This window comes from Ostrinia furnacalis, unplaced genomic scaffold (genome assembly GCF_004193835.3).
Source record: "Ostrinia furnacalis isolate ACB-3 unplaced genomic scaffold, ASM419383v2 OfSCF1913, whole genome shotgun sequence".
In the NCBI taxonomy this organism is placed as follows: Eukaryota; Metazoa; Arthropoda; class Insecta; order Lepidoptera; family Crambidae; genus Ostrinia; species Ostrinia furnacalis.
Genome location: NW_021132152.1, coordinates 817,034 through 828,625, shown reverse-complemented (window position 1 = coordinate 828,625; position 11,592 = coordinate 817,034). Strand labels below are relative to the sequence as shown.

Sequence of the window (11,592 nt, the reverse complement as noted above, 5' to 3'; positions counted from 1 at the left end):
TATTCTATTTATTGGTGATAATAATCCCTCCAGTAGTTTTTGAGTTTCACAAAAACAAAGAGAATGCATCTTTATTTAATTGCTTTGGCATTAGATGAGTAATAATAACAATCATTTACAAATTAACTTTCTTAGCGGGAAATAGAAAAACATTTTGGTGACTTTTACGGAGGAGGTTCATATTCAGAAAATATAGATGGCGTTTTTTAATTACGACAGTCGCTCGTCTTTGCGAACATTCAGTTTGACAATGACAGTTCTTGTCACAACTCACAAACACCACGATTTTTGGACGATTTTTCTACAAAAATATTTTAATCAGAATGGGGGGTTAGAAAACTTTATAAATGATTGTAATCACAATAAATACAGACCGGTTAATACAAATAGGTGTGGCTGCAGCACGTTGCAATTGTAAAATGGACGAATACTTCAGCTCCACTTTGGACAAACTTGTAAGTTTGTTTTCTAATTTGATTTGTAATTTAATTACTAAAGAATTAAAGATATCTGCTTTTTTAGCTATTAATTAAAAGCTATATCTGTTTATAATGTATATTAATATTTATTATCTCATTTATACTACTTATTTAATTGATAAATCCAAAGCCAACATTTTATGATTCAAAAGATTTAAAGTACTTACTATAAAGTGCTAAGCTTATTCAGCTTTTCATTAAAAAAAAACTAACATTAGCTAGCAACGTCCTTAAAGCTCATTTTAAATGTAAACATTAAATTACAAGTTTATGAAAATTTCGTCGATCGTTCGTTCGTTTCAGCCAAAAGACGTCCACTGCTGGACAAAGGCCTCCCAAGGTTTTCCACAATGAACGGTCCTGCGCTGCCCGCATCCAGGCTCTTCCCGCATCCAGGCTCTTCCCGCGACCTTTACCAGATCGTCGGTCCACCTAGTAGGAGGCCTGCCCACGCTACGTCTTCCAGCCCGTGGTCGCCACTCGAGAACTTTCCTGCCCCAACGGCCATCGTCTCTACAAGCTATGAAAATTTATTTTTGCTTTTACAAAAAAAAAACATTTTAGTATTTTTAATCTGTTGTATGGTACCCATAGTACAAACTTAGGTACTAGTTATGCAGTTTTGAGTTGAGACTGGAGTGTGAAATGTAGTTTATGTACTAAAGAAAAATATTATTTACTTTTAAGTACCATACTCTGTCCACTACCAACCGGGCAATATGGAAATCATTGGGGGACACCTATGTTCAGCAGTGGACGTCCTGTGGCTGAAATGATGATGATACTCCAACTGTGCCTATAATATGGTAATTGGAACAAAAATACCAAAGCTTAAAACTTTGTCTGTTTTATTTAAAAACCTATTTAAAACATGCCTTTATAAAATTAAGAGTTTACCAAGAATAGGACCAATTTTACTTATCTACTTATTTGATTTATAATATAATTTTCTAAGAAATTAGTCATGGTCATCTAGGCCATTGTTACTTGCTTGATAACACTACATTGTACTTTGTAGGTATAAGTACTAGTATTATATTATCTGTGGTATAAGTAACTCTTATCAGATTATTGTAAATTATAAATAACTAGAGCAAATTATACAAGGTGTATTACAAGTATTTTTAACCGACTTCAAAAAAGGAGGAGGTTATTTAGCATTCCCAGTTGCCCTTGCCCCACCAGTATCATCCCCATGGGGGGCCATTCATTTACGGAAGACTATTTTCGTTAGTTTTTGACCCCCTCCCCCCTACTATAAGAAAAAATTAGAATAGTCCGCCCAGTGTTTCATATTTATTACGTAATCATCTAAAAAGGGGTCTCCAAACTTTGAAGTCTTGGAGCCATAGTATTTTTTTCGGTATGTTGCAAGGGCCATAACAATTTTAATTTTCTGCCCACCTATGCAAAAATAGGTGACGACTACTACACAAGCGGGGAATTCCCGGGAGGCGCAGTGCGGGTGGAGCGGGTCCTTTACCATGGAAATAGAAATCGTTTACCTATAGAATCCGGGCAAAACTTGGCAAACTTTTTCAAAGTATAATTTTAACTTTGCGCATTTTTGTGATCTTACGTAAGAACTATCGAGACTCCCTCCCACCCCCATGTAAGAAAAATTAGACCCCCTTCAAAGCTGCACTGCTTCAATTTGCCCTGCCCATTGCCACTTCAGCTTGCTAATCCGTAATAATTATTATTATTTCAGAAATCGAACAACTATGGGGAATTAAGCATAATACTGGGCAACGAAAGCTGCGATCTAGATTCAGCGGTCAGTTCTTTAGTCTACGCCATATTTTTACATTGGCAATACCAACAAATAAAATGCAAAGGTACCTACCTAATTGTATTTTACACTAGCTTTTGCCCGCGGTGTCACCCGCGTGAAATTTAGTATGTCACAGATCGTCATAAATTATAGCCTATATGTTATTCTGGGTTATAAACAATAATATATTTTTATTTTATTTGAGTGTGCACAAAAATAAACAGAGACGAGGATATGTATAAAGACGACATTTTCGTCCCAATCATCAACGTTGATAGAGACGATTTTGGCTTGAAGACTGAAGTGGTGTACTTTTTCAATGAACATGGTATCACAGCTGAGAAGTTGGTGTTCAGGTAAGTGTTGCCATCATCATCATGCTGAACATAGGGCTCCCCCAATGCTTTCCATGTTGATCGATTGTTAGCGGCCTGCGTCCAGCTTCCAGGTTTCTTCTGCCAGTTTTTGGCTATACTTTCCTACAGCACATGTAAATGTACTTTCTGCTGACTTATTAACTTAATAATAGGCAATGGGCAGGGCACATAGCACGAAGAACTGACGACCGATGGAGCAGCGAGTTTCTGGAATGGTGGCCTTTTACCTAACGCACAACCTGACCCACAAGGTGACTAAAAGGTAGCAGGAAGGCGCTGGATGCAGGCCGCTACCAACCAGCAAATCTGGAGATCATTGGGGGAGGCCTATGTTCAGCAGTGGACGTCCTGTGGCTGTATGGGCGTACCCAGCTTCTGATTTAGGGGGTGTGGTCAAGTCATACCCAGCTTTTGGTTTAGGGGAGGGGTGTTTGAGATTTTTAGGTCAGATTGTTAATTTAGCTCCTCCAAAGCGATTTCCAGGAGGGGGCAGGGTATCTGCTCTTCTGGGTACGCCCATGTGTGGCTGAAATCACGATGACCATAACTTCTTTCAGAAACGACTTGGACCTTCAACAGCTGGTAACAACTAAAAAGGCCAAAGTGGTCTTAGTAGACCACCACACCTTGTCAAATAACGACAAGTTCCTCGCCCCCTTCGTCGTAGAAATTATAGACCATCGGCCCATAGACAAGTCGTCATGGGGCTACAAGGAGGACACGAGGAGCACCATAGAGACGGTTGGCTCTTGCTGTACGCTTATAGCCCAGAGGATTAAGGATTTAGCCGCTTTGGTGGCCAAAGATGTGGATTTTTTTAATGCCTACCCAGTATGCAGTGATATGTTGCACAGTGAGTTACCTTTTCATAAATTTTTAAGATTAATTAGAAAAAAATGTTTGAACGCGCTAATCTCAGGAGCTACTGGTCCGATTTGAAAAATTATATTCGTGTTGGATAGCCCATTTATCGAGGAAGGTTTTAAGCTTTAACATCACCCTAAAGCCAATTATAATACGGGTGGAGCAGTAAAGAAAAATGTTGCAAAAACGGGAAATGTAATTCAAACTATTTTCTACCGTACGTAGACGCGGGCACAGCTAAAGCCCGGTCTGTAAGCACGTAGAATATTGTTTAATGACCCCAAGCTACCCATCCTTATCGCTCGGGCGTAATTATTTTACGAGCGCGACAGCAACATAATTACTCGCGAGCGATAAGGATGGGTAGCTTGGGGTCATTGGACAAAATTCTACGTGCTCACGGACCAGGCTTTACAATGATGACGCTCGGATTGGTCGGGTCATGCTCCCCGCACCCCGCGCTTCCCTCGACCCCGCAAGTCCTCGTGGAAGAAACGAACTATAATAATATTATTTTCGTCATCAGGTACAATAATATTGGACACAGTGAACTTCTCCAAAGACCTCAATAAGGCCACACCACACGATGAGGACATCATACTCTTCTTAGAGACCCTGCTCAAGCCGAGCGACTATGAAACGGAGAGGTATGTCCCTTTTAATTTGAAATCCCTACTTCCCTATCTAAATATAACTCAAAGGTGACTGACTGACATAAGTAGTGATCTATCAACGCACAGCCCAAACCACTGGACGGATCGGGCTGAAATTTGGCATGCAGATAGATGTTATAACGGGTAAAACGGGATCCAAGCGTACGAAGTCGCGGGCGGCCAGGCAGCTAGTTAATATTATAAATGTGAAAGTAACTCTGTCGGTTATGCTTTCACTTTGTGCTAGAAGAAAGTCGAACCTTAACTTCGAACTCCTATGTTCTTCTGAATAATTTCGTTGCGGGTCCAATGACAGTTTAACTTTCCCCCGGGACAAACTTGACCTTCACAGGTTGGGTTATTGGCGGTCAAGCTGTAGATCCTGGCTACACAGAAGTTGGAGCGGAGTTATGAATATTAAGTTTGTAAGGTATTCACATAAAAGTAATGTGACACAATATATTGTTTAAAGTGGGTATCCACATTTCTGTTTGTCCAGTGCTCTCGCCAGTCGAATAATAAACGCAGTATAGAACGCACGACGGGTCTTTTATTTATCAGTGGCGAACGAGGACGGTAAAAAAAATATGGCGGTTAAGTTCGGTGAATTTAACATGGACACAGGAAACTGGACTTCATATTGTGAACGATTAGAAATGCATTTTGTGGCGAATGGCATCGCGGCGGGAAATAGATTGCCGACATTAATATCTATTATTGGTGAATCGGCATACGAATTGATGGTGAATTTGTGTAGTCCGAGAAAACCGTTCGAAATGAAATATGATGACGTAGTGAAGCTTATGTCGGAACATTTGCAGCCAAAGACATCTATACTGGCTGCGAGATATGTGTTTAGGCAGCGATTTCAACATAACGGTGAGACAATCACTCAATACGTGGCTGAGTTGAAACGATTGTCACGGTCGTGCGACTTCAAGGACAGACTAGACGAAAACCTAAGGGACCAGTTCGTGTGTGGGCTACGTAATGATACTATACGACAGAGACTTTTCGCAGAAGAAAATTTGGATTGGGCAAATGCAAATAAATTAGCCAATATTATCGAGTCAGCGGCCCGGGATGCATCGGTAGTGGATACGGCGGAGGTAACTACCTACAACAGCGCGGGAGACCGCTATACAGCGACGTCAGCAGCGCGGGGACGGCGTTCCAGCATCGCCGGCTCGAATGAAACAGAGGACGTACATCGGCTTTTTAGTGAGATGGACCGTATGAAAGTGACGGGGTGCTTCGCCTGTGGCGTCGGAGGACATTACTGGAACGAATGCCGCTATCGTACTTTTGAGTGCAGTCGGTGCAGAAAAATAGGCCATCTGAGAAGGGTATGTCCACTTGGAATTTACTTGATTATAATATTATTCGTAAGGAAACACAAAAAGACCATATTCTAAGTAGGGTGTTAAGCTATATTCGTGATGGTTGGCCACATGAAGTCGATATAAAGGAATTAAAACCGTATTACAATCGTAGGTCGGAATTATATTGCGAATTAGACTGCATTATGTGGGGTCACCGGGTGGTCATACCGGAAAGTTGTCAAAATAAAGTATTGCGCGAACTTCACGATTCTCACATGGGGGTGGTAAAAACTAAGAGCTTGGCTAGGAGTTACGTGTGGTGGCCGGGAGTGGACGAGGCAGTGGAGGCGCGGTGCCGCGCGTGCGAGGTGTGCGCGGCGCTGGCGAGCGCCCCGCCGGCGCACGAGCCGCGCGCGTGGCCGTGGCCGCCGCGGCCTTGGTCACGAATCCACGTTGATTTTCTGGGACCTATTCATGGCGTTAAGTACTTAGTCATAATAGATTCGACCACCAAGTGGATAGAGATTTTTAAAATGACAACCACTACCGCAAAAATGGTTATAAATAAATTTAGAGAAGTATTTGCACGTTTTGGCCTGCCTAAACAAATAATCAGCGATAACGGTCCACCTTTCTCGAGTGATGAAATGAATGATTTTTATAAATGTAACGGTATAGAATCAATATTTACAGCCCCATATCATCCTGCTTCAAATGGTGCGGCAGAAAATGCAGTAAAGATTTGTAAAAGGGTTATTAAGAAAGCTTTGGTCCAACAAGTAGATGTAGATATAGCTTTGAATAGGTTCTTATTGATCTATAGAAATACCAGTCACAGTACCACGGGAGAAAGTCCCGCTCAACTTCTTTTCGGACGTTCTTTGCGAACTAGACTTGATTGTATAAAACCAGATCGGGAAAAGAAAATTGATAATTTACAACGAAAGCAAGGAAGTATGGCCGGTGGTAGGTTACGTTCGTTTGAGGAAGGGAAAGACGTGTGGTATAGAAATTTTGGAACAGGAACTAGGTGGGAAAAGGGTACAGTTGTAAAAAAGTTAGGTGACACCGATTACCACATACGTTCGTTAGATGGGCAAATCGTACATCGTCATGTTGACCAATTAAAAAGGCGTGAGCTAAAGATAGATTCAACTCAAGAGCGAATGGGCGAGCGATTATCAGGGAAAACAGTGGCTGGGGCTAGATCGGAGGGTTCGGGGCTCGATGGTTTCGGCGCGGAAGAACCGCGGCCTCTCGCGAGCTCAGTGTGCGTCGCCGTGCCCGCCGCGGCTGCCCCCGCCGGCGATGGCGGTGCCGCCGCGGACGCGGGGGGCGCGGGGGCGCGCGCGGGCCCGCGGGAGGCGGCGCCGGCGAGCCCGGGACCGCCACACCGGGAATGTAGGATACGTAGACCACCAGTTCGATATGGTTTTGAAATTGATTAGTTAGTATCATTCTTATCTTTGCGGTGTAGGTTAACCACACGATCAGTAAAAAAATAATAATTTAGTATTTGTCTAATTTGTGTAAAATTGATTTGTTATTTGTAGTAAGTAACTTAGATATAAGTGAATAAATACATTTTGTTTATAATGTATCGAAAATACGTCCTACCTACCTAGCTAGTATAATATAATATACTTAGATAATATTTTTGTGTATGTATCTTTAAATAAGGGTGGAGATGTTATGAATATTAAGTTTTGTAAGGTATTCACATAAAAGTAATGTGACACAATATATTGTTTAAAGTGGGTATCCACATTTCTGTTTGTCCAGTGCTCTCGCCAGTCGAATAATAAACGCAGTATAGAACGCACGACGGGTCTTTTATTTATCAGGAACGAGATAAACTGAATTGATTTTTATGTGGATTAGTCTGTTCTGTGAGCACGTAGAATTTTGTCCAATGACCCCAAGCTACCCATCCTTATCGCTCGCGTGTAATTATGTTGCTGTCGCGCTCGCACACTCACTGCGGGCGCCCGTCGCACAGTCGCGACAGCAATATAATTACGCGCGAGCGATAAGGATGTCATGGGTAGCTTGGGGTCATTGGACAAAATTCTACGTGCTCACGGACCGGGCTTTAGAGATAGATTGAGTCCCGGGAAAGATACAGAATAGTTTTTATCACGGTTTTTGGAGGGGATGCTGCACGTGATAAAGTTTTTCTGTAACAGACATAGACAACGAGCCGGAAGACGTAGTGTGGGCAGGCCTCCCACTAGGTAGACCGACGATCTATTCTCGAGTGGCGACCACCAGCCGGAAGACGTAGTATGGGCAGGCCTCCCACTAGGTGGATCGACGATCTGGTCACAAGTGGCGACCACGAGCCGGAAGACGTAGTGTGGGCAGGCCTCCCACTAGGTTGAGCGACGATCTGGTGAAGGTCTTCTTCTTCTTTTTTGATGATGTTGGCAATACACGTCGAGGTCGACTTGATTTGTGCCATTTTCAAGTATATAAGTGATACGAGTTACAAAATGAGATCAAGTACTAATGATATAATGAAGGATTATAGATGATATCCCTTCCCACCCTTTGAGTCTCAGTAAAGTTGTGGTGGTTCCTATGGACAACTTGAGAGAACCAGAAGAATCACGATGCACTGTTTTACTTCACTCGCCCACACTCATGCACGTTCACGAACACTTAATGGTTAATAATCCACCATTATTACACATTAATAGTCGCCCAAACACGAATTTGAGGAAATAAAACAAAACCGCTAACATGACGCTTCAGATTCCCGCCAAGAAGTTTCTGGTGAAGGTCGCGGGAGGTGCCTGGATGCGGGCGGCACAGGAAATCCTTGGGGAGGCCTATGTTCAGCAGTGGACGTCCAATTTTATTTATTTGCTATGGCTGAAATGATGATTTTCATTTCTAGGAAGAACAAACTGGATCGCCTGTCTAAAGCCAAGAGTGACGTGTCATCTCTGACAGCAGGACAGCTCTTGAAGAAAGACGTCAAAATATTCGGCAGCGTTCTGGTTCCGAGCTTCCCTATTTTAGTCCAGGTAAGTTGCGTAATTTCTTTATTCATAGATACTTAACACAGCGCCATAGAAAAACAGGGAAAATTAAACAGACGGACTCGTGTTCAGGTGAATGTAATTCTTAAACGCAATGGTGAGCTTCAATTATTTTTTTACCAGTTTCTAGTGAAGAATTAGGCTAACTACCCAATTTTTTTCGGATTTTTGTGTTGGCTAGAAATATCCCATTCTCATTACTATTTTAACACCCCTAGTAACTGTAGGGAATTAGGGATGTCACTGCTTTTGTAGCAGTTTGATAGCGCTCGCGCGCTCTTGGCATGTGATTTTAGATAAAAATTTGGGTTTTGTTTAAAAATTTTCTTCTTGGTCACTTCGTTGCTCCTTGCCAGTTCAAGTATTTTTTGAAACAGTCAATGTTTAGAAGTGGTCCTATCATCCTATTGAAAAACAGTCATAAATCCGTATTCACGTGTCATTTCGATAAAACGATTACTCAATAGGATCGCAACTCAGCGATTTGACACTTGACGTTTAATCACTGGCACCAATCTTCAAAATGAGTATTAAGATTGGTATTAAGTGAATACCGCGGAGACACGATCGAATACGGATAAAAACGAAATCGAAACAAAATCGGGCGATTAATACGTGAATACAAAGTGACAAATCGCTAGCATGTCGTTGAAGTTTTGATACGTGAATTAAGTAGGCCACAGGTCTTTGCTGGTCCTAAATATGTAGCAAAATAGTGTCTAAACTCTGAACGTTGCCGTAAATATTTGTACAGGAGTTCCTACAAAAGCCGGAGGCCCAGCGAGCGTTATCGGAGGCTCTGAACAGTCGAGGGTGCTCCGTGGCGCTCTTACTAGGCATGGACTACAAAGAAGGCATGAAGAGGGACACCGCTGTGTACTCCGATAACGCGGAGAGGGAAGCTCAAGTATGTTGTGAGAAATCAACTATAGTCCGGTCACCGAGCACGTAGAATTTCGTCCGCACACTCACTGCTGCCGCCTGTCGCACAGTCGCGACAGCGTTATAATTACATGCGAGCGATAAGGATATGTAGCTTGGGGTCATTGGACGAAATTCTACGTGCTCGGCGACCGGACTTTAAAATATGCAAACGCAATACTGAGCGATATTCGCTGCCGCTGTGGGTAGAGGTACATAGGTAGACGGTAGCGAATACCGCTTAGGTCTGAACAGTATTATTACCGCATACCCACTGGGTTTTCTTTGCCGCAGACGGTAGCGAATACCGCTTAGGTCTGAATAGGCCTTAAATGTAAAAGTGCTGTTAGTTCTTACGTGTATGTTAATAAAGTCTCATTTTCTCCAGCTCAGCGCCTTCATAGAGCAGTGGGCGGCCCCCCCGCTAGGGCTGACCCCCCTCGGGCCCCCGCTGCCTTGCCACTACTACAAGCAAGACAACCTCACCGCCACGAGGAAGCAGTACATACCTATTATAAATGAATTCCTGAATGATAAACGATTCATTTGAAGAATTTGTGTTTTATTTCCGAGTTTTAGAAACAAAATATCGATATCTGTAGCAGCTGTAGTCTGGTCGCCGAGCACGTGAATTTCGTCCAATGACCCCAAGCTACACATCCTTATCGCTCGCGCGTAATTATATTGCTGTCGCGCTCGCACACTCACTACTGCCGTGCCGCCCGTCGCACAGGGGTCATTGGACGAAATTCTACATGCTCGGCGACCAGACTTTAGATTGCTAAATAATTACCGATAGTTATACAAATAGTATTACCGATAGTATCGATCGATAGTTTTACCTGTCTTTGATCAGTATTACAAACTTTTGGCCATCGATATTGTTACCCTTGTTCGACATCAACTATCGATAGTTTTGCAACACTAACCAAAGACTCATGGTCAGAGTATGTGATGCTATTTGACACGCGAGCAGTGGTCTCCCCCCGGCGTTCCCCATAACAAACTCTTCAGCTGTCGCACATTTATCAACCCGGAAAGGGATCGTAACCGTATCAACTCGAGGTGGTCAGTATTCTTTGTATGAAACTTCTTATTGTAACGGACTTATCCGCACCTTAACGTAATCGCCTCGCCTCCCGGTTGACAGAGCGCTAAAGGCGATGACAGCTCGCGAAAGCAATGACATGACTATAAAAACATATTTTTTATTTTATTTATTTTATTTTATTTATTAGGACAACCAACAAGACAAACACGCATACATGAAATTACTATAACTAAAAGTGCTTAAAACTAAGTGCTGTCTTAATTAAACATCTTATAGTTCCAAAATACTGAACTGTCCTATGCATGACATTGACAGTGGGGCGCCACCGTGAATACCGGATCGTTGGTTCCGATTTTTGCCATGTTGGAAACCATATAGTTGAACGATGGTAGCGCCCCCCTGTCATTGAGTTTGGTGGGACAGTTCAGCGTGGGTCATCTATAGCGCGAAAGGCTATACGATGTTGATCCCTTTCCGAGTTGATAAGTCTGCTATGAGCTTGATAAAAAAATAATATTAGTTTATGTAGTGTAGTACTCGTAGATTAGAATACATTATTTCCTAGTCTAAGTTAAAAGATTTGATAAGAAATTCAGTAATTTTGCGCTGACTCTTCCGCCAATATACGCAAAGTAAAACCACGAAGGAATAAACTTTTCCCCATAATTGAAAACCATAAATACAAGCGAGGCATGGCACGCAGTCGGTAGTAAAATTCAATTGAAAAGTCAATAAAAAAAGGCAAATTTTGTTCAGCATCGAAATATGAAACTTATTTATGTGGTATTACTCGGTATGTATTTTGTATGACATTTTTAAAACATGGGGTAAAAGTTATAAGAGTTTTAATAGCTTCTGCTAGACTAATGCCCGTTTTCACCATCAATCCCTAATTTTTAAGTGACCCCTGTGGTAACACTTAACAGGAATTTTGTTTTCATAAGAGTCACTTAAAAATTAGGGATTGACGGTGAAACGGGGATAACTGTCTCAGATCCAAAAGTCCCCGATTCGATTCCTAGTGCGGGCAGAATTGAATGATGACCCTATACAGAATTATACCGCTTGTGGTGATAAGACTCCCTGTCTCAGACCCAGAAGTCCCGG

The 11,592-nt window shown here is 42.3% G+C and overlaps 1 protein-coding gene across 1 annotated transcript; it reads left to right on the top strand.

The window, feature by feature from the left end:
* The first annotated feature begins 258 nt into the window (after nt 1-258).
* pn (exopolyphosphatase prune) lies at nt 259-9,988 on the top strand. The gene is made up of 8 exons (XM_028306322.1): nt 259-455; nt 2,191-2,317; nt 2,459-2,609; nt 3,188-3,483; nt 4,021-4,141; nt 8,369-8,498; nt 9,268-9,420; nt 9,823-9,988. Exons 1-8 carry the CDS (start codon nt 348-350, stop codon nt 9,982-9,984), a joined length of 1,248 nt encoding a protein of 415 aa, XP_028162123.1. The 5' UTR covers nt 259-347; the 3' UTR covers nt 9,985-9,988.
* Nucleotides 9,989-11,592: the final 1,604 nt, after the last annotated feature.

What these genes read in the sequence shown, in the direction of transcription:
- pn (XM_028306322.1), top strand. Translation starts at nt 348, where the DNA reads ATGATTGTAATCACAATAAATACAGACCGGTTAATACAAATAGGTGTG. An exon ending in ATGCAGTGATATGTTGCACA is followed by an intron (nt 3,484 to 4,020) that starts GTGAGTTACCTT and finishes TTTCGTCATCAG; the next exon opens with GTACAATAATATTGGACACA. An exon ending in GCTTCCCTATTTTAGTCCAG is followed by an intron (nt 8,499 to 9,267) that starts GTAAGTTGCGTA and finishes ATATTTGTACAG; the next exon opens with GAGTTCCTACAAAAGCCGGA.